The sequence below is a fragment of the Mus pahari genome, chromosome 21 (assembly GCF_900095145.1).
Source record: "Mus pahari chromosome 21, PAHARI_EIJ_v1.1, whole genome shotgun sequence".
In the NCBI taxonomy this organism is placed as follows: Eukaryota; Metazoa; Chordata; class Mammalia; order Rodentia; family Muridae; genus Mus; species Mus pahari.
In genome coordinates this window covers 44,679,295-44,699,443 of record NC_034610.1, presented here as the reverse complement: position 1 = coordinate 44,699,443, position 20,149 = coordinate 44,679,295, and the positions used below count along the sequence as shown (strand labels likewise).

Sequence of the window (20,149 nt, the reverse complement as noted above, 5' to 3'; positions counted from 1 at the left end):
CTCTCTCTCTCTCTCTCTCTCTCTCTCTCTCTCTCTCTCTCTCTGTGTGTGTGTGTGTGTGTGTGTTCTGAATGGACAAGCTATATTATTAGAACAGTGCATTTGGAATATTGATTTAGCACATTTGTCAGATAGATCTCAGTGGAAGGAGCCTGAAAGAGGACAGTTAGCTGGTCCAAAGGAGGACAATCAGCCAGCTGAAACGGGAGGAACAACCATCATGTGTCTAATTCTGTAATTGAAGGATAACAATGCATTTGACCAACGCCCTGTCTGGAGGTTCCATACCTTGCTACCTTCAGGCTCCCTTCATTGTTAAGATTAAAAGGTTTGCTGGGAATCAGCATGAGGTTTATCTCAAACCTATGGATTTCAATTATATATGCCACAGCTGTTCTTCATTAACTGACAGGACCAAGAATTGTCTGTACTTTAACCATTTGTTATTTACTGTAATTATTTCTCTTTTAATGCTGTGAGCCAAATTGGGTTGAGGGGGTGGGAAATGTGGGTGGTAGAGACATGGAGCCCCTGGACCCTGGGCTGTAACTAACATTGATAACGTGCGTCTTTGAGATGCTGATTGGAGTTATTAAAGATCGGAAGCAAAGCATCAGGGACTCGGGTCTTTTCTAGGCATATCTTCCTTTAGCCTTCCTCCAATGTAAACCTGCTTCTGAGGCCTGCCTGTGTGTGAGGGAAACGCACAACAGCCTGCAGGGGACCAGAGACTCCTTTTCCTCTGTGCTTCAGATAAGAAGCTGAAGTTCACCACTGTGGGAAGGCAAACAGATTGTCACAGCCTTCTTGGTCACTGACACTAACTTTACCACGAAGACAATAACTTTGAGCTGTGGAGGGCAGGGCCACTGGGCCCAAGAGACATGGAAGGCTCTGGAAGAAATCCAACAAAGAAATGAGCCTGTGGAAACAACCAAGATCTCGTCGTAAGTGATCCCGAGATTTCTTCCAGGGACAGCATTTGGACACTTGTTAAAAAACATGGATTACCTGGTACCATCCCAAACCCACTGCAATGGAAGCTGTGAATTTCTCCTGGGTGGATTCAGTGATTGTGACGCACGCACATTCAGGACTTCGGATCAGCGTGGCCTGCGGGTGGACAGCAAACATTCAGGGTGTTTTGTTTTGTTTTTGTTTGTTTGTTTTTTAAAAGTTTTTTGTTTGTTGCACATTATTAGGGCTCGGAGAGAAAGAGGAGACAGCAGAATAAGGGAGAAATATACAGTATAACCATCAAAGAATAAAACACTTCCTTTTAAGATCTTGTCCTTTACAGAAGCATTCTCTTCCCTGTGCAGTGCATCCCAACCCAAAGTTGCATCCACAGAGAAAATATCTGACTTAGGAAATTATAAATATAAGTAAATAAAAACTGAGAGTGAGCTGGGCAGTGGTGGTGTACGCCTTTAATCCCAGCACTTGGGAGGCAGAGACAGGTGGATTTCTGAGTTCGAGGCCAGCCTGGTCTACAGAGTGAGTTCCAGGACAGCCAGGGTTATACAGAGAAACCCTGTCTTGAAAAAAGAAAAAGAAAAAAACCAAAAACCTGAAAGTGACATAAAACATAAAGTTGTCATCTAAGATGCATTTGCCAAACTGATGAGTGAAGGGAGAGAGATGTATGAACACAGCTACAATATGCATTCTGAAATATCTTTAGAAATATTTCACCCATACAGAAATTTTGATAGTGACACTTAATTATTTTCTTCTGTAGCTTAAGGTAGCAATAGACCACAACCAATAGTAAAATGATCATGCTGTACTTTTTTTATTAGATTATGCATGTCCTCCGCACTTATTACTTTGACATATAGGAAGAGGGAATGTAAGACTGTACAGTAGAATAACTTGGGGGAATAAGAATATTATGAATTGCCAAGCCATGTACATACCAACGTACAAAAGATTAAAGAAATGGTGAAATAAGTGTTTTTTTTTTCTACTTAAAAGTTTTCCCATTTCTTTTTTAAGAATCACAAGACATAGCTGTACCTCTTAAGAACTCTGTGAAGGAGGCTGGGAAATCAATCATCTTAGCAAGGATTCAGGAGGCCTAGGAATGGAAACCCTTCCATTTAGAGGCATAGAGTAACACCCAGACAGACTGCTGTCTCTTGAGGGGTGAGTCCTTCCTAGATGTTTGTCATAGACTTGTAAGTACTTATTGTTAGTGCACAGAAAGTTCATTACAGACTCTACACGTAAGTATTGGCTTCAAATGTGTCTTAAGTTGCAAGAGACTTGTAACCGTGCAGCAGTGTGTCACAGTAACTTTCTGCTTATTTCTCTTTTAAAGAAACTATTGTAACCCCTTAGGAGCATGTTCTGAAGTGTCTTCATAAAGATTAAACCCTATAGCTAATTTTAAGAAGCATCGTTTCAAACACTAGGTAAAGTCTTGAAACTCAGCTTGCTTCAACCATTTAATAAAATTATGACTCATTTCAGTAAGAACATGCTTTTTTAGTACGAAAAAAAAAAAAAGAAAAAAAGCTTTCTGAGCTATGTTTGAACCCCTAAAGCACTTGGGACACTCACACACCCAGACAACACAAGGCTCGAAGTCCTAAAAGATTAAAGGCAGAATAAATTGGTGTGTATTGAGAATGAAAAGAAAAATCCCCATGGGTACTGATTTATAAACAGAAGTAACACTGAAAGTCCCCTGAAATCCCCCAATCGCCAATCCTTATAAATTCAGCACTTTGCACATCGCTCCTGTAGTTAAAGTAACAGGGCTATCTCCGCTGACTTGTGGCTGGCAAACTCTTCAAATGACACCCAACAGGGTCCTTACTGTTTAGCTCAACGGTTCTCTGCCTTCTTTTAAAGGGTCTCAGCTGCGACCCTTTAATACAGTTTCTCATGTTTTGGTAGCCCGAAACATAAAATTATTTTTCATCAGTATTTTATAACTGTAATTTTGCTACGTATGAATCATAATGTAGAGATCAGATATATCAAATGTGCAGGATAGCAACCAGTCGATCAGTCCCAAGTGGGTCGGGACCCACAGGTTGAGAACCAGTGGTTTGGCTTTTGTTAAAAAAAAAAAAAAAGAAAGAAAGAAAAGAAAAAAAGGATCAGGAGTGCACAAGTTGGGGTTCCTGAGAACTGTTAGGGGTTGTTTGTTCAGGATCCAGTGGATTTGTCCAGCAAGTGTTTGATGCAGGACCCGAGCGCACTCTGCAGAGGCAGAAGTGTGTGGTGGGCACCTCCTGGGGTGGGTGGGCCCGGCGTGTGTCGGAGGAAGGGCTTAAGACAAAACGCCGGTGCTGTGTGGGCTGCAGGATCTGGGAGGGGAATGAAAAATGAGCCCGGGGCTCTATCTGTCAAAGGCTGTAGCCACAGGGCTGACTGTATTTAAGTATCCTTTGTCGCTTACTAGTGAATTAAAGATGTCCCTTTAAAATTAAAACATGAAAAACTGGACCTAGCCAAAAATCGTTGGGGGTTGGGGAAGTACGCTCACTCTATTCAACCGGGCATCCCTCACACTCTCTGCTCCCGGGTGTGACGAGGTCGGGGCGCAGTTGAAACCCTGAAGGCAGGAGTGTGTCCCCCACCTCGACTCCCCATCGAGGTGCCCTTGAGTGGAAGCGCTGCTGATTCGGGCTCGGGAGCCCCGGAGCCTACGGAAAGGAGCGAAAGCGGTACCAGCGGGACCCGGTGTGAGCCGGCGCCACCCCGGACAAGGAGCGGGGTTTGAGCAGGAAAAGGCGCCGCCGCGGCCCGGGCCCCGGCCGCCCCTCCCCAGCCCGGGCTCCCCGCCCGCCCGCCGTCCCGGCCGCGCTGCGCGCCAGGAGCAGCTCCGCGGCGCGAGAGGCGAATGGGAGCGGCGGCCAGGCGGGCTGCAGCTCGGGCGACCGCGGAGGCGGCGGGCAGGGCGCGTGCGCACTGCAGGGGCGCCAGATTTGGCGGGAGGGGGAGTGTCCAAACCTCTTTGTTTGATGGCATCTGTTTACAGAGTTACACTTTAATATCAACCTGTTTCCTCCTCCTCCTTCTCCTCCTTCTCCTCCTCCTCCTCGGTGACCTCCTTCTCCTCCCCTTTCTCCGGAGAAACTTCGCCCCGGCGGTGCGGAGCGCCGCTGCGCAGCCGGGGGAGGACGCAGGCAAGGCGGAGGGCAGCGGGAGGCGGCAACCGGTGCGGTCCCCGGGGCTCTTGGCGGAGCCCCGGCCCGCCTCGCCATGGCCCGGAGACCCCGGCACAGGTAATGGGGAGGCTGGGCGAGCGGCCTCGGGCTAGGGCGCGCGGGGATCCAGGCATCCGGGAGCAGGTGGGAATGCCTTCCCTGTTGGTTTGCGGGGCTGTCAGCCAGTGGCAGAAGCCACTCGGGAGAAGGATGAATGGAAAACTGTCTGCGAGAAGCGCACGGGTACAGTGGGAAGCATGCCCTGAGGCTCTTTTTTATTTTCTTTTCCTTTTCCTTTCTTTTTTTTCTTTTTCTTTTTGCAAGTTGCTCGGGCATTTGTTTCTCTTTGGGGGTTGGGAGGGGGGGCGCTCGGCACTTTTCAGCCGAGGACTGAACGGTTCCATCAGACCCGAGGAGCCCACCAGGTGTTTTGGCTTGGTGCCCCGAGTGTCGGCGAGGGAGTCGCAGCCTAATTGCTGCATGCATTGAGGTGTGTTTGCACTTGAAGAGCATATGGCAGATATAGGGAAAGGCCGGGTTGTTTAGTAGCTGCAGGTAGTTCATTTAAATTTCATTCATTCATTATGGAGGCGAGAGAGGTGTCAGCTGACAGGCAGGCAGCTGCAAAGATTTTAGGGGGACAAAAATGGGTTTGCAGGTTGTTTTAAACCCCGTCGTTTGAAGATTCTTGTACTTGTTATGGAAGAAGCTTTTATTTCTATTGCAAACACTGCACGCGCCCGCGTCGCACATGTCACCGCACCGGCCGAGATGATGCGTGCACTCTCTTTCCACTTTGGCCCCACCTTCGGGAAGAGGGATCCTCTCGGAACTGTCAGTTGCGGACCGCTGAAGTCCGACCGGCCTCGGGATTTCCCGAGGACTCGCCGGAGCTCCCAGAGAGCAACGGATGCAGGGCTCAGCGCGGTGGCGGTCGCCACTCGGCGCAAAGTGCTGGAGGCAGGCGGCACCCAAGGCAGCTGCAGCGCACCCGGGGCGATGTCGCCGCCGCTCTTCTCCTGGGCCGCGCACACGTGGACGCAGCTGAGGTCGCCGCCGCTCCCAGCACTCTGCTCCAGCTGCTTTTGGTGGTCCGCCTCTGGCAAAGCCACCGAACGACCCTAAGGAAGATTCTGGAAAAAAAAAAAAAAAAGTCCGCGGAGACACAGTCTATCCGCGCCCGCCTTTCCACCCGTGGTTTGATTTTCGCTAAACTTAATCTGGCTTTTTTTGGAGCCATCAGGTACTGGCCATTCAGGGCGCGGGCTCTGGGAAGTTGCAGGAGCGTGGGCGTGGGCCCTGCAGCGCACCCTCGGGTTGGGCCTGGCGGGGAGCGGCAACCACTGGGCAGCGGAACAAGAAGGGAGTGAATTAGGGAGACCTTGAATCTTGGCTCCCAGTGCCTGGCCCCGGGCCTGCCGCGCCAGCCTAAGTGCCACCCTTTAAGAGGTTTCGCCTTTCGCTTTTGGGACCTAAACCGCCCGCACCCGGGTCACCTGTTCTGCAGAAAGCTGAAACCTGCCGCAGGAGGAGGGAGTTAGGAAGGGGTGCTCCCAGGAGGTGCGGCCCAAGCTGGCCGCCCCAAGGTTCACTCTGCACGGGGCGTGGCCGCGCAGGTTCCCTGCGGCTCGCAGGTAGCCCGGAGCGGAGGCGGCGGGGAGGGGCGGGAGCCTTGAACTTGACTCAGGGGGAAGAGAAACCCGGCTGCGGGCTCAGAGCCGTTTCTTGCAGGGCTAGCGTCAACTCGGCAGGGATTATTAACCAGGTCAGCGAAATGAATCTTAACCCCTTTTCTAGAATCACGTAGCGGCCACAGGCACTTCCTCTGGTCCCCCTCCCTCTTCCCAACCCCTCCCCTCCCCCAGTGTTCTTTTTCGTTTCTTTGCACGGTTTGTTTCCTTGATAGAATGTAACATTCATAGTTGTACTCTTGTAACCACACCGGCTCTCGCAGGTGGAGCAGTCGAGAGCATCTAGCTTGAAATCAGCCTTTGAAAGTCCTTTGACTGTTGGGTCTGAGATCTTGTCGGAGCAGATAAAGGAAAAGTTATTTCAGGTCCTTTGTCGAAATTAATCATGCTACCGAGGCGACCAGGTCATTTTAGAGCAAGGAAATGGCATGCAGAGCTCAGAGGCGAGCCCCTTGCCAAAGCTGACAGAATCCTGGACTCGCCCAGCTGCCTCTCAGAGCCTTTCAAGATCTGCAAGAGTCACACGCCACATTTTCACCCCAAGACTTTTGGCTTTGCACATCTGCCCAGGGCTTGCTTTTTAAGAGGCACGGAAGACAGTGGAGGCATGAGCTCTGGAAAGTACCTTATACATATAATCCCCGCCCTAATGTGTATGATGGGATCCACGAGAGTGAGGGAGATTTGTCCAAATCAAACGACTAGGTGCGGGGACAACTAGGGCTGGTAGAGCTTTGCTCCTAGACCCCCTGGTCCTGTGTGAGCCCAGTTCTCCCTCACCTGACTATTGACTGCCCCCTGTGGGCGACTGAGGGTGTTGCTTGGTTTTAGATTAAGTTTTGACCAGAGGAAAATTTGCTTGGAAAATGTCCACAGTGCTGAAAGTGACACCTTCAGATGTGGACAAGCCTAACAGGCGAATCTAATGAGAGTTAAATCGGTGGCTCCACTCTCAGGTCCCGTTGGCTATCTTGGAATCCCTGGTACTTCACAAAGGGATGTTTCATCCTGAGAGCTTTCCAAGTTCCTTAACAAAAGGGAATTGTCACCCAAAGAGGCTCGGAACTCTTTTCCCTTCACAACACCGTGTTTTATATTAAGGAGAAATTCGTAATTATTACTGCTCACAAGTTATTTGCCGCCTCCTGTTTACTGTTGGAAATAAAACTGCTTTTGGTTGAAAGGATTTACACTCAGTGGGGGAAAAAAAGTATTGCAGATCATGAATAAAGTTTCCTGGGATTTTTTTTTTCCTTCTTTTTGGTGGTGTTATTTTAAGGTTAGATCACATCCTGTCACCATGAAGCCTGAACCATCAGATTGAGGCTCAGAATAAGAATTTTAAATGATGAAAATCCCAGTGTTTGATTAACACTTTGGCTTAACTTTTAGGGGGCTAGAGTATACATTTAGTGAGTTAGTTTGGGAAGACAAATCCTATTATGAATGTAAGTTTTTCTTTTAAAAATAATTTTCATTATGGTGTTGTCTTATATCATCTTACTGGTCTGGGTTTGATAGGTTTTTCAGTTTTACAACAGTGAGTTTGTTAAGTGGAGTTGTTAAGTGTATAATTCTTCATATTTTAAGTTTTATAGAGTGATAACAAAAACTAAACTGCAGAATTACTCTGTTCAGTATATGATTGATGAGTTTGGAGTTCCTTCAGCTGCCATCAAAATTCACACTGTTACTCAACCCGGTAAAAGAAAAGGCTGTTTTGAAAACAGTCGTTTTTTTTTTTTTTTTTAACCTGTAGATTTCATCTGGGGGAACCCCTTGGTTTTTAATTAGATACATTGTAAGGTATTTTAGACTCCATTCAGTCAGAGACAGAGAAAACAAGAGTAAGTGGGATGCTGAATAGCCACTGCCCTGGCCATGTGCTTGGTTTCTCTGGAGACAGAAGTGTAAACACAAGCACCGCTTAGGTAGAATAGACATGGAGTTTTTGAATGATTTGCTATTTTTGTTAATCACAAAACAGTTTGAGGGATGTATCGTTTACCAGGTCTTGAAACCCTTCCTGATCCCCCCCTCCCCCAGTTTAAGAAATGATCACAACTATGCTTTTGAATGTATTCTGTTTTTTGTTAGTTTTGTTTTGTTTTGTTTTGTTTGTTTTTTGTCTTATCAGACTACCAGTACGCTTGAGACATACTTGATTGGTCTGTTGTGTTCAGAAACTATTTAAATGATTTGCTAGATGCCAGAGTTTGAGTGTGTACTTAAGCAAGGACATGGGCTCTTGTTCTTCTCATTGTCCTTAACATTGACTTTTAAACTCAAGCGGCAATTGGTTGGGAGTTTGCCAGATGTGTAACTTTGTCACTGATCTAACAGTAACAGGTTCAGACACGCAGAGCAATAGAAAGTGCCAGGGCTCCTGGTGTCTCTGTGGATCCTAGTAACAGCAAAACCAGTTTACAAACACCTCAGCACCAGAATGCCGAAAACCTCATTGCGCAAGTGTGCAAGGTTTTGTTTCTGTTGTAGACTTTTAACAAGCTTGCTGAAGAGTTTCTGTCTGAGTTTCATAATCCAATAGTTTAGGTCCTCTGCTTTCGGCCCATGTGTGTCCATTCTTATTTCTGCAGCATATACAGTAGCGATGAAGATGATGAAGACATTGAGATGTGTGACCATGACTACGATGGACTGCTGCCCAAATCTGGAAAGCGTCACTTGGGGAAAACGAGGTGGACCAGGGAAGAGGTAACTAGTCATTTTATCAAAACGGAGGGAAACTCTGTAGAGTCTGTGATTGGTGAAAACTGAAATCTCGGCTAAGCTACATGTGCTCATCTGAAGACTCTTGAAGAGGTTATCTGGGATGCTGTGCAGAATGCTCACGTTCTTCGCCCCCCAGTGTTTATCTGCTTTCTGTTCCCAACCTGTTTATTGTTCCTTGGATGCTTTCTCCGTTTTCCTTTACACTTGGCCTGTCTGGTTCTCATTCTGGAGCCTCACCATTCCTTACACATTGCCTCTTCTGTGAAACCGTTACTGGCTTCCATTTTTATGGCTAGATGCACCCTTCCCTGGTCCCGTGCCCCCAGGCACATGCTTGGCTTTATTGGTGTTGTTACATATTTGTCTTTCCCAACACACTGCAAATTCCTTGAGCATTAGGACTAAAGTATCTCTCCGTCTTCGTGTTCCTCAAACCCAAAGTTACTTGCTAAAATGTAGGGTAGTAATAAATGTCCTCTGAATAAAGTAATGCTTTGCTATTTTCTAAGCTAAAGTAGTCATAGACTTCATTGTGTTGTAATATATTCATGTGAAGGATTATTCTGAAGTGATCCAGTAATGGGAGGAGATATGCCCACTTCTTTCTAGAGCAAAATCATTACTGTATGAAGAAAGGCTTCTTTACTGAGCTGTGACATTGATTGCATGCTAAAAGCAAAGCTCCTGAGAGCAGGTGGAAGCAGTCCCAGGGAGGCACTTAGGGAATTCATGTTCTGTCTGTCACGCTCAGGAACATGGAAGCTCCCTTGGAATGTAAAGTTATGTTGTTAACCAGGGATTCCCAGACTCTGTCTGTCTTGTCATCATGTGTGAATAGTATCTTTGCAGAAACCTATGAAGAGTGTGTTTACAAAGGTGTGCCTGAGCTAGCATGTAGCTGATGGAGCCAGCATGGGAATGTCTAGCTAGTGTCTTCTGTGTTCTCACACATTTGGTCATCCATAAACTCTGAACATATTGATACAGATCCTTAGTTACTTTACTGCGTTAAGTACTCCTTCACGTTAAATGTGTCAGATATCTTCTGCTTTGCATATGGAGAAGGTTGAACCAATGGGAAACTGTCTCATTCATGGTCTTATCTTTCTCAGGGTTGAATGGTGACTAAGTTTAACATTGGAATTCATTTTCCCCCAATTTAGTAAGAGTGTCAACAGTTACCATCTATTAAACACTAACACATGCCAGGCTTCACTGTTTTACATAATGGTATTGTGTAATCTCTAGATAACAATGTTGATACTACCATTCCTATCTTATAGATGACAATAGAAATATGTTTATATAACTACTCAACAGCTGTGTCAAAGTAAAAGCTTTAGTGTGCCTGTGAGTAAGTGTATGCCCAGACCAGTATATTACATTAATATTGGCTTTATTTGAGTGGTTTTGAAAGCTTCCCCCACCCCTGATCATGAGGTTGGTTCCTTTATTCATTAAACTTAGACAGAGCTATTCAGTAAACAACTGATGGCCTAGGGTTGTCTTTCCACGCCTTAGGATGAGAAGCTGAAGAAGCTGGTGGAGCAGAATGGAACAGACGACTGGAAAGTCATTGCCAATTATCTGCCCGTAAGTTAGATACTCACCCTTCCTTCCTTCCTTCCTCCCTTCCTTCCTTCCTTCCTTCCTTCCTTCCTTCCTTTCAAATGGAAAAATCTCATCTGGATTTAAGAAATTATTGGAGAGTTTACTAAAATACTATGCATTTGCTCATATAGGGTTAAAAGGAAGAGGCCCATCACTAACTTTTATATCTGACTACACAACATATAATTGAGGTTTCTAGAGTTACTATCAAGAGATTTTGATTTTTTTTTCAACAATTACTTCTTGTTTTGTTTTAAAATACCCTGACAGTGCAAGTTAACGTTCTGATGGGCTGTTCCTGGATAGAATTTTAAACTTGGTATTCCCTCCAAGTTAGCTTCTAAATTCCCCCCTTCTCATCAATAGCCACATTTTTGGTATGTGGGTTTAAAAGTCTAGAGTGCCTTTTGACTTATACCCCCCGCCCTCCAGGTCCATCTCAATGATGATTCAGGAGCGCAGGATTTCTTTACAATCCTTCTCATCCACTTCATTCCTATGGTCTGGTCACAGGGCAGCCGCCCTGCCCTCTCTATCATAGTGGTTTCCTTCTTGGCTTCACCATGTGTACTCTTTCAGCTTCCCACCAGTTCCAAACACTGCTAGCTGAGGGAGCCTCCTAAATGGCAGCTACTCCTAACTACTCTGCTTGCCTAGGGTGTCTGAGTCCCCAGGTTTGGTCTCCTGCACCAATTAAAACAACAAATAAGCAAACAACCGCTCCCCCCCCCAGTGGTGACATAGGCTCTCACACAGCGAGGAGTGGACTGCCTTGACCTGGCACCCAGTCTCTCTCCTATCTGGTCACAACTTACAGTCCCACTCTCCTCTCCCTCCTCTACCCGCTCCGTTTCCTGCTTCCTCCCCACAAGCAGGTTTGGCTGTGTTCATTTCTGCTTTTTCTCCTCTGGGCTTTTCTTCCTGCTGATTTCACACACACCCCTCCTCTCCCAGAATGTTCTCTTGCTTCTCCAGTTAAAAGTTCTGAGCCCCCTCCAAAGGCCGTATCATGAGCTCTGGAACACCTCTGAAGGAAGGAAAGCCTCTTCTGTCAGAGTCCTTTTCTCTTCACCCCAACAGCACTTGGCTTAGGTCTCATCTTACAGATAAAAGTCAGCCTCTGGTGGTAATCAGTTACGCGTCCATCTTTCTTCTTCTAAGATTATGTCTAAGGAAGCGAGAAAGTTTTATTGTTTTCATTTCGTTTAATAGAAGTGTTTGTGTCCCTGAACACACCCGAGAGGTTTGAATGGGAGGCACTTCAGTTCTTGAGGATGGATTTTTATTGAGGCGTGGCAATGTGGAACCGCTAACGCATCTTCAGCCACAGAGGGATAAACCACAGACAGAGGTTAAGGATAAGTCACGTTGGCATCTATGTGTGTCCTGTGATGCTACGTCTATGCACATGGCGGACTATTACCTTTGGGCTCCAACCTTAGATGCAACTTGGATACATCCTCCAGTCTGTGAGCAGTGTGGGATAGATAGGTGGGCTCTCTGTACACACTTCTAAATGTCCCTAGATGTTTTCACTATGTATCCTCCACGCCTAATCCCTATTGAACAAAGCAAAGCCTCCATGTGTTCTTCACGCCTCATCGTCCCAACGCTGTGTACTTTGTCTAGAACCGGACGGATGTGCAGTGCCAACACCGGTGGCAGAAAGTGCTGAACCCGGAGCTCATCAAAGGTCCCTGGACCAAAGAAGAAGATCAGAGAGTAAGTTCTGTCTCCATAGATGTGTGGCTTGTAGATAAGACTATTGCTAAAACAGGTTTCTCACCCCAAGGAAGCAATTCCAATCTTCAAACTGGAAGCAAAGGGCTGGCTCCCGTATGTCCAGTGAATGAAAGCAGATTATTTCAAGATCTGAAGATCTTGTAACGTTGAGGCTTGATGACGCTGACTCTTTCCGTAACATTAAAACACAGATTATTTTTCCTGTTCATCTGAAGGTCATAGAGCTTGTCCAGAAATATGGCCCGAAGCGTTGGTCTGTTATTGCTAAGCACTTAAAAGGGAGAATTGGAAAACAGTGTCGGGAGAGGTGGCACAACCATTTGAATCCAGAAGTTAAGAAAACCTCCTGGACAGAAGAGGAGGACAGAATCATTTACCAGGCACACAAGAGGCTGGGGAACAGATGGGCAGAGATCGCAAAGCTGCTGCCCGGACGGTAAGACTTGGCCAACAAACGCATTGATTGGGAAGAACCAGGGGGATGGTCGCTAAACGTTCTGTGTATGTGAATGAATTACATTCGAGCAATTATACGCATTTTGTCAGATTAAACCAGAATCACCGGCGTAATAGGAGTGGGCAAGAGCTTGGAGTTTGTTCCGTTGGACAAGGCTAGTGCCACCTCAGTGGTGAGCCTCAGGCCAGCTAGTGCCACCTCCTCAGTGGTGAGCGTCCGGCCAAACCTTTTAGCATTCCTTGATTGTTGTTCCTCCATTTGTGAAACAGCTGTTTTCCTGAGCTACCATTAGGATCAAGTAAAATGAATGAAAGGTATTCTGTAAGCTAAAGCACCCTGCATGCCTAAGAAGGGAGCGCAGACACACAGATTGCTCTCGGGCTGAGGCCACGCAGCTGGTTCAGCGATCACTGGTCACTTCTCCACTTTAGCAATTTCCGTTTTCCTAACACCTACATTCACCTCATTCACCATTTGATTTTTGGGTGGTTTGGTTTTTTTTTTTTTTTCTGTGACTAAAAAAAACTGTATGTCTAGAATTATCACGACAACTTCAGGTTTTTTGTTTTTTTTTTAACTAATTTCAGTGTAATGTCTTATTTTTACCAAACAAGGCGGGGAAATGATGCCTTTGTATAATTATGGAAACTCACCTTTGACCCACTGTCTATACATTGATTTTTTTTATCTATTTTGAGAAATACTTTCATTATAAATTTTAAAATAAATAATATTAAAAGTATTTTTATTCTTGAACTTTTTTACACCAAAGTGGGGAAAGGATTGTTTTAGGATGGTTTATCTGGTATTTCCTAGTGTTAAACCAATGGGGCACCTCCCCCGTGTCTTGAGAACTTTAAGAAGCCATGGATCTGGTCAAAGAAGGCCTTTCCTCCCCTGTGGCCTCAGAGGATATACTGTTGACTTTTCTAAAGACTAAAGGGGCAACTGAACTTCCTCTTTTTTTAAAACACACATTTCCCCACCCCCATGGAAATAGTAAAAATGTTTTTTCTTTTCTTTTTTTCTTTTCTTTTTTCTTTTTTCTTTTTTTTTTTCTTTTTTTTTTTTTTTTTTAGCTAAGAAACTTCATGGAAATGGAGTTTAGTAAAAGCACCTTGCAGTTTGAACCTATACTAGGGAGTTGAATGTGGTAGCACATGCCTGTAATCCCAGCATTCAGGAAGTAGAGGCAGAAAGATCTGGAATGCAAGGCCAGCTAGACTACTCTACTACCCAGTCTCAGGAAAACAGCCCCTCCTCCCCCCAAAGGAAAGAAATTATACTGGGGCAGTGTCTCTTGTTTGGGGTATTGCTGAGGGCAGAGAATACTGTTACCTGATACATGCTCCCCTTTGTCTGGCGTGGCTCCCAAAGGTAAGAGGGTCTTTTGACTCACACTTTGTGTGTAGAGTTACTACTGAGGCTTTGTCACTGCTGTTCCCAAGCTTGGCCACGCCCCTTCTGTTGGTGTGTCAACCCCTCTAAGCCACAATGGAAGGACTTTATAACAGTGGGTACTCTAAGTTCTATTAAAGTCCAGTGGCACGTGGATATTGAGAACCTCTGCCTTTATCAAGGAATCAAAATGCTAAGAGAAAATTTGTAGGAAACTTGATACATCCCAAATCATGTGAACAAGAGAAGACTGGATTTTCAGTTAGGCAACAAGGTAGAAAAGACGAAGACAATTTAAAAGAGGGAAAGAAAAGTTAGTGGAACCACAGCAATTAAAATGAGAAAATAAAAGTGGAACCACAGAAATTAAAGGGTTTTTGTTGTTGTTGTTGTTGTTGTTGTTGTTGTTGTTGTTGTTTTTAAAGAAATAGTTCTCTGTTGATTGACTGTAATCTGAGTTAAAAGTTTTGTAAAGTTTGTATGTGGTACGTTTCTACACAGGACTGATAATGCTATCAAGAACCACTGGAATTCCACCATGCGTCGCAAGGTGGAACAGGAAGGCTACCTGCAGGAGCCTTCCAAAGCCAGCCAGACGCCAGTGGCCACCAGCTTCCAGAAGAACAATCATTTGATGGGGTTTGCGCATGCCTCACCTGCATCTCAGCTCTCTCCAACTGGCCAGTCCGCAGTCAACGGCGAATATCCCTATTACCACATCGCTGAAACACAAAACGTAAGCCACTCCCGAGAAAATGTAGAGGGAGAAGAGAGGTTGTTATATCACCTGGGGTCATAAAAATACTTTACAGTTGTGTGCTTTGCATAGACGTTGTACAAGCATGGTCACAGGTAGCCCTCAGCCAGACCCTCTGTGTGAGGAGATACACCGTGTGAGGAGAAGCACTGTGTGAGGAGAAGCACTGTGTGAGGAGATACACTGTGTGAGGAGACACACTGTGTGAGGAGATACACCGTGTGAGGAGATACACCGTGTGAGGAGAAGCACTGTGTGAGGAGATGCACTGTGTGAGGAGACACACTGTGTGAGGAGATACACCGTGTGAGGAGATACACTGTGTGAAGAGATATACTGTGTGAGGAAACACACTGTGTGAGGAGATACACCGTACGAGGAGAAGCACTGTGTGAGGAGATACACTGTGTGAGGAGACACACTGTGTGAGGAGACACGCCGTGTGAGGAGATACACCGTGTGAGGAGAAGCACTGTGTAAGGAGATACACTGTGTGAGGAGACACACTGTGTGAGGAGATACACCCTGTGAGGAGAAGCACTGTGTGAGGAGATACACTGTGTGAGGAGACACACTGTGTGAGGAGATACACCGTGTGAGGAGATACACTGTGTGAGGAGATACACTGTGTGAGGAGACACACTGTGTGAGGAGATACACCGTGTGAGGAGCTACACTGTGTGAGGAGATACACTGTGTGAGAAGATACACTTGACTTACATTTCTGGAAACAAGAATGAGAAGTAGTTTGTCCATCACATAGAAGCAGTGCTGAATAGAGCCAAAGTCGTCTGATTCTAGTTTTCTGCTCCAAACCTGATGTAAAGATAATTTTTGAATGTAAATGTACTTGTATATCGCTAAGCCTTAAGAGTAGGTAGACACAGATAGATGCACAGTCCGATAGCTTTCTTTTCCAAAACGGAAAATTGATGTAATATTACATTTAAAGTCATAAAGAGATAGCTAACCTCTGAAATATGAAGGGAGATTATGAGTTCAATTCTGTCAATGATCTGAAGAAAATGAATTGATTTATTCACCCAGGAAGTGTTTACTTTCTTACTCAGAGTCAAGGGCTGTACTGTGATATTAATTTGGTGATGTGCCCCTTTATCCTTGCTTGGGTTGGTATCATTTCTTCCTCATTTCTAGACATTCATATCTAGCAAAAGAAATCGCTTACAGTACATGGGAACAAAGTCTAAAGAGGAGAAGATCAAGAAATGCTTATCATTGAGCCGATGCTAAAAAAAAAAATGACAAAACTCACCCAAGAATCACAAAGACCATATGCAAATGTTATGTAAAACAGATGCATGAGTCGTTCTCACATGGCTCTATCTGTTTCTTAGATTTGACTACAGAGTTTCCAGAAAGGTCTCCAGTGAATGAATTATCATAAAGGCTTCTGTGCTTTTTATTAAAAGGGAACATTATTCTAAGAAAAGTACCCTTAGTGACAAATCTTTCACACGTCCATGAACACTTCCCCGTTGTCCCTTTCTCCAACTGAGGAATGTTTTCTGTAGGGATTGGAAGAACCTTTGGGCCTCTCTCCCTATGTTTCTTGAACAAGTTAGACATTTTAAAGTATCTGGCTAACTTTCAAGTTAGAGAAGTTTTGGTTTTTTGTTTGTTTGTTTGTTTGTTTTTAATCGTTCCATGAATTTTATCAACCAAGGACTTTCTCCCTTGGTCACAGAGCAAAACTTTAGAGAGCTGAGTCCTCCTGAAGACTTGTTAAGTAGGAATGACTTTGTTTTGTTTTCCTGTCTAGATCTCCAGTCACGTTCCCTATCCTGTCGCATTGCATGTTAATATAGTCAATGTCCCTCAGCCGGCTGCAGCAGCCATCCAGGTGAGATCATGTGATGGGCAAACCCCTTAGCTGAGCAGGACACTGCTTTTAAAGAACGCTTTCTTTCTACACACACACACATATTTTATACCATGTAATGGAAAGAAAAGCTAACAGTGTTGCCAACCTACTTTGGGCTAGCCTTGACCCTTGGTGGCTTCTGGAATTTTCTGATGCAATCGTGAGCATGTGCTCTAGCCTCTGCCTTACCCCTTGTTGCCTTAAGTCCCACATGACTTTGAGCAGATAGTGGTGAATTCCGTGGGGGTGATTCCACATGGAAGCTCTCTGGGCTGTGTAAGGCACCTCTCCCTCAGACCTTGTCTCTCCTTGCTTCACTTGAAACTCTAGAGACACTATAATGATGAAGACCCTGAGAAGGAAAAGCGAATAAAGGAACTAGAGTTGCTCCTGATGTCAACAGAGAACGAGCTGAAGGGCCAGCAGGCATTACCAGTAAGACGGTTACCTTGGGATGGGTGGCTTCGCTCAGTGCTCTTCTCTCTCCTCTGTCCCCTTTTCTGAAGATCATCTCATCTGTGTTCCGTGTGTCCGCTAACGATGCTCAAGCAACAGAAACTGCTACTGATAATTGATAAAAGTCTGTTAGTCTCAGAATGTGCATTAACTGACTGGAAATCACTGTTTTAGAATAGGACCACAGTACTCACTTGTGACTGTCAGCATCTCCATTTTAACAAAGCACAAAGTTTTGCCTGCTTGCCTGTGTTGACATTTCTTACAACCTCAAATTCCATTTGAAGTGTATTTATTATATACATGTTTTTAAAAAAGGGATATATACATAAGCCACTTCTTTAAATGTTTGCTATCTTCTGTTTACATGTATGAAAGCTCTCCGATCAGTAGTGATAATGTGTTTGTATAAACACACACATGTTCCCATAGATATGTGCATAGATGAGTGCAGATTTGTTAGCATACATTGTGTCCAGGCCAGAGGTTGACACCAAGTGTCTTTCTTGATAGGTCTCCACATTAAAAATGTAGTTGCAATTGTGTGTGCATGTGTACACGTGCTTGTGTGCACTTTTAGAGGTAAAAGGACACCTTTCCAGAATCAGTTCTTTCTTTCTACCATGGGTTCTGGGGATCGAACTCTTTTTTAACTGCCTAGCCTTCTTGCTGGCCATCCAGCTTATATTTTGAAACAGGGTCTCGTGAAACCTGGAGTTTGCCCATTTGACTAGGCTTAATGTCCAGTGAGCTCAAGGGTCTTCCTGTCTTCCTCTCCAATGCTGGGGTTACACAACTGAACTGCTGTGGGTGCCTGGAGACCAAATCCAGGTTCTTACGATTGCATGGCAGTCACCTCTGAGGCTAAGACAACCCCTTCCTTTCTTTTTTTCCCCATACTGACAATTGAGCCTAGGGTCTCACACATGCTACATAGTGCGCGCGCACACACACACACACACACACACACACACACACACACACACGCCCCAGAGATCCACCTCTAGCCCTTGTGTAGACCATTTCTGAATCCTTGAATGGGCAGCTAACTGAAAAAGCAGCTTGCACTTTGGAGCTTTGATAGTTTAGCCAAGAAGTGAGTATGTGAAAGGTGATACCCACTAGGGATTCTTCAGGTGACATGTCCTTTGTTGTTGTTGTTAAATAATAAAATAATGTGCTTGTGCTAGTTCAACCGCTTTTGAACTTTAGTTACTATTTTGCAATTTCTTCTCTTGCATCTTATGCTGTAAGGGGACTTCTGTTAACTTGATCTACTTTCCCAACCACATATACTCTGCAGCCCTAACTTGCATCAGTGCAACCTATAGCCCTAAAAAAAAAAAAAGAATAGAGAAGCAACAGGATATGTACAGATAAAAGCAGTTCTAACCATTGAATCCTTTCAAGGGCTTAACATGCAAATAGGACCATTCTTAAGTCATAGCAGTGGGGAGCCATTTGCAAATTAAACTCAGATGGAATTCTAAGACACCTAAGACTTGTATTTTGTAGCAGTCCCAAGGTTTAACATTTGACTACAATCTTAGCAACTGAAGCAATCCTCTAGGTATAAATTGGAAAGCTATTGCAAAGCTGTCAAAAAGGAAACATCTTGACAACTGTCTGGCAGACTTGAGTTTTGTTTGGATGAAGCAACCACTTTTAATCTTGCCTCCAACAGCATCTGATACCTTGTGCAACATTGTTGCTAAGTTTCTTCTTCCTTTCTTCTCTCCATCCTTATTTCTACACACCCCCTTCCTCAGACACAGAACCATACTTGCAGCTACCCCGGGTGGCACAGCGCCTCCATTGTGGACCAGACCAGACCTCATGGGGACAGTGCACCTGTTTCCTGTTTGGGAGAACACCATGCCACCCCATCTCTGCCTGCAGATCCGGGCTCTCTACCCGAAGAAAGTGCCTCGCCAGCAAGGTGCATGATCGTCCACCAGGGCACCATTCTGGACAATGTTAAGAACCTCTTAGAATTTGCAGAAACACTCCAGTTTATAGATTCTGTAAGTAGAACTGCTAAGGCACGTTGATGTTTCTGGAAGAGGAATTGAGAATTGGTATATCATAAATCATTGCCATTTTCTATAGCAAATATGGTTTGGTCCTACATTCATGTAAAGTAAAAAACCTTTAGTTTTTATGATTCTACTTCTCTCAGTGGTCTTGATTTTGTAGGCTACCCACACAAATTTTTTGCCTTCCAAATACGAATTAATGTAGTTCTGACTTACCACAGAGGGCTCAGAATGAGAGCTGTGTCTGAACTACTTTAACAAATTTCTTATATTTTGCTTACTTCTTTGTGATTCTCTAGAAATTTTCTTTGCTGTTTTGGTTTTGTTTGCTTTTTGTTTTGTTTTGTCTGTTATGGGACAGTGCATTTGGGCTTACGTATTTGAGCTTACATTTCCTCGTAACATTAAGCTGTTCAAGGGTGGGCGTAGATCTCTACAGAATACTGAAAATTGACAATCATAGTAACACCAAAATAAATCATGTTGAGTGAAACAAATTTGAATTCAGTAGTCACCAAGTTCATTTTCTTGGTTTCCTAATTGGTTAAAAAGCATGTATTCCCTTCACTCGAGACAGGGCCAGCTATTGCCATAAAGTATCTAGAAATGTTTTCTGTTTGCTTTCAAATGCATGCTAAAGAGAGTGCCTGAGCTCCCCACGGTAGATGTGCAATGCAACCCATGCACCCCTGTGATCCCTGAGCTAGAAGGCAGGCAGGCCGGCAGGCCCAGCGGTTTCTTGCACAAGGCGTCCATTGCTCGCTCTGTGCTGTATTTGGGTGATGGTGGCGCTGTCACTTGCATGCCATCTCAGAGCTCTGTGCCTCCCACGTTGTTTCAGGATTCTTCATGGTGTGATCTCAGCAGTTTTGAATTCTCTGAAGAAGCGGCAGCTTTTTCACCTAGCCAGCAGCCCACAGGCAAAGCCTTCCAGCTTCAGCAAAGAGAGGGCCATGGGACTAGATCTGCAGGAGAGCCTAGCCTGAGGGTGACCAGGCGGGTGCTGAGCGAGGCATCCCTCCGCCCAGCCTCACCCCAAGCAAGGCACAGCAAGGTTCCGCTGGTCGTCCAACGAAAAAGGCGGGGCCAGGCCAGCCCCGTAGCCGCTGGAGACTCTAGCTCCTCCCTCTTTGCTGACGTCATCAGCTCAACTCCCAAGCGTTCCCCTGTCAAAAGCCTACCCTTCTCTCCCTCGCAGGTAGAGCACAATTTCTGCACAGCT

At 45.1% G+C, this 20,149-nt stretch overlaps 1 protein-coding gene across 8 annotated transcripts in view; it reads left to right on the top strand.

Annotated features, from left to right (window-relative positions):
• The first annotated feature begins 3,952 nt into the window (after window positions 1-3,952).
• Window positions 3,953-20,149, top strand: part of Myb (MYB proto-oncogene, transcription factor) — a 36,924-nt gene continuing 20,727 nt past the window's right edge. Inside the window, exons 1-10 of one of the 8 annotated variants that reach the window (XM_021221090.1) lie at window positions 3,953-4,241; window positions 8,452-8,569; window positions 10,109-10,180; window positions 11,828-11,920; window positions 12,157-12,377; window positions 14,298-14,532; window positions 16,334-16,414; window positions 16,766-16,870; window positions 18,661-18,915; window positions 19,769-20,125. In XM_021221090.1, the coding sequence (XP_021076749.1) occupies window positions 4,219-4,241; window positions 8,452-8,569; window positions 10,109-10,180; window positions 11,828-11,920; window positions 12,157-12,377; window positions 14,298-14,532; window positions 16,334-16,414; window positions 16,766-16,870; window positions 18,661-18,915; window positions 19,769-20,125 (1,560 nt within the window). In that variant the 5' untranslated portion in view covers window positions 3,953-4,218. The remainder of the gene's footprint in view (window positions 4,242-8,451; window positions 8,570-10,108; window positions 10,181-11,827; window positions 11,921-12,156; window positions 12,378-14,297; window positions 14,533-16,333; window positions 16,415-16,765; window positions 16,871-18,660; window positions 18,916-19,768; window positions 20,126-20,149) is intronic. The other 7 variants (XM_021221091.2, XM_021221092.2, XM_021221093.1 and 4 more) reach the window with 7 other exon arrangements.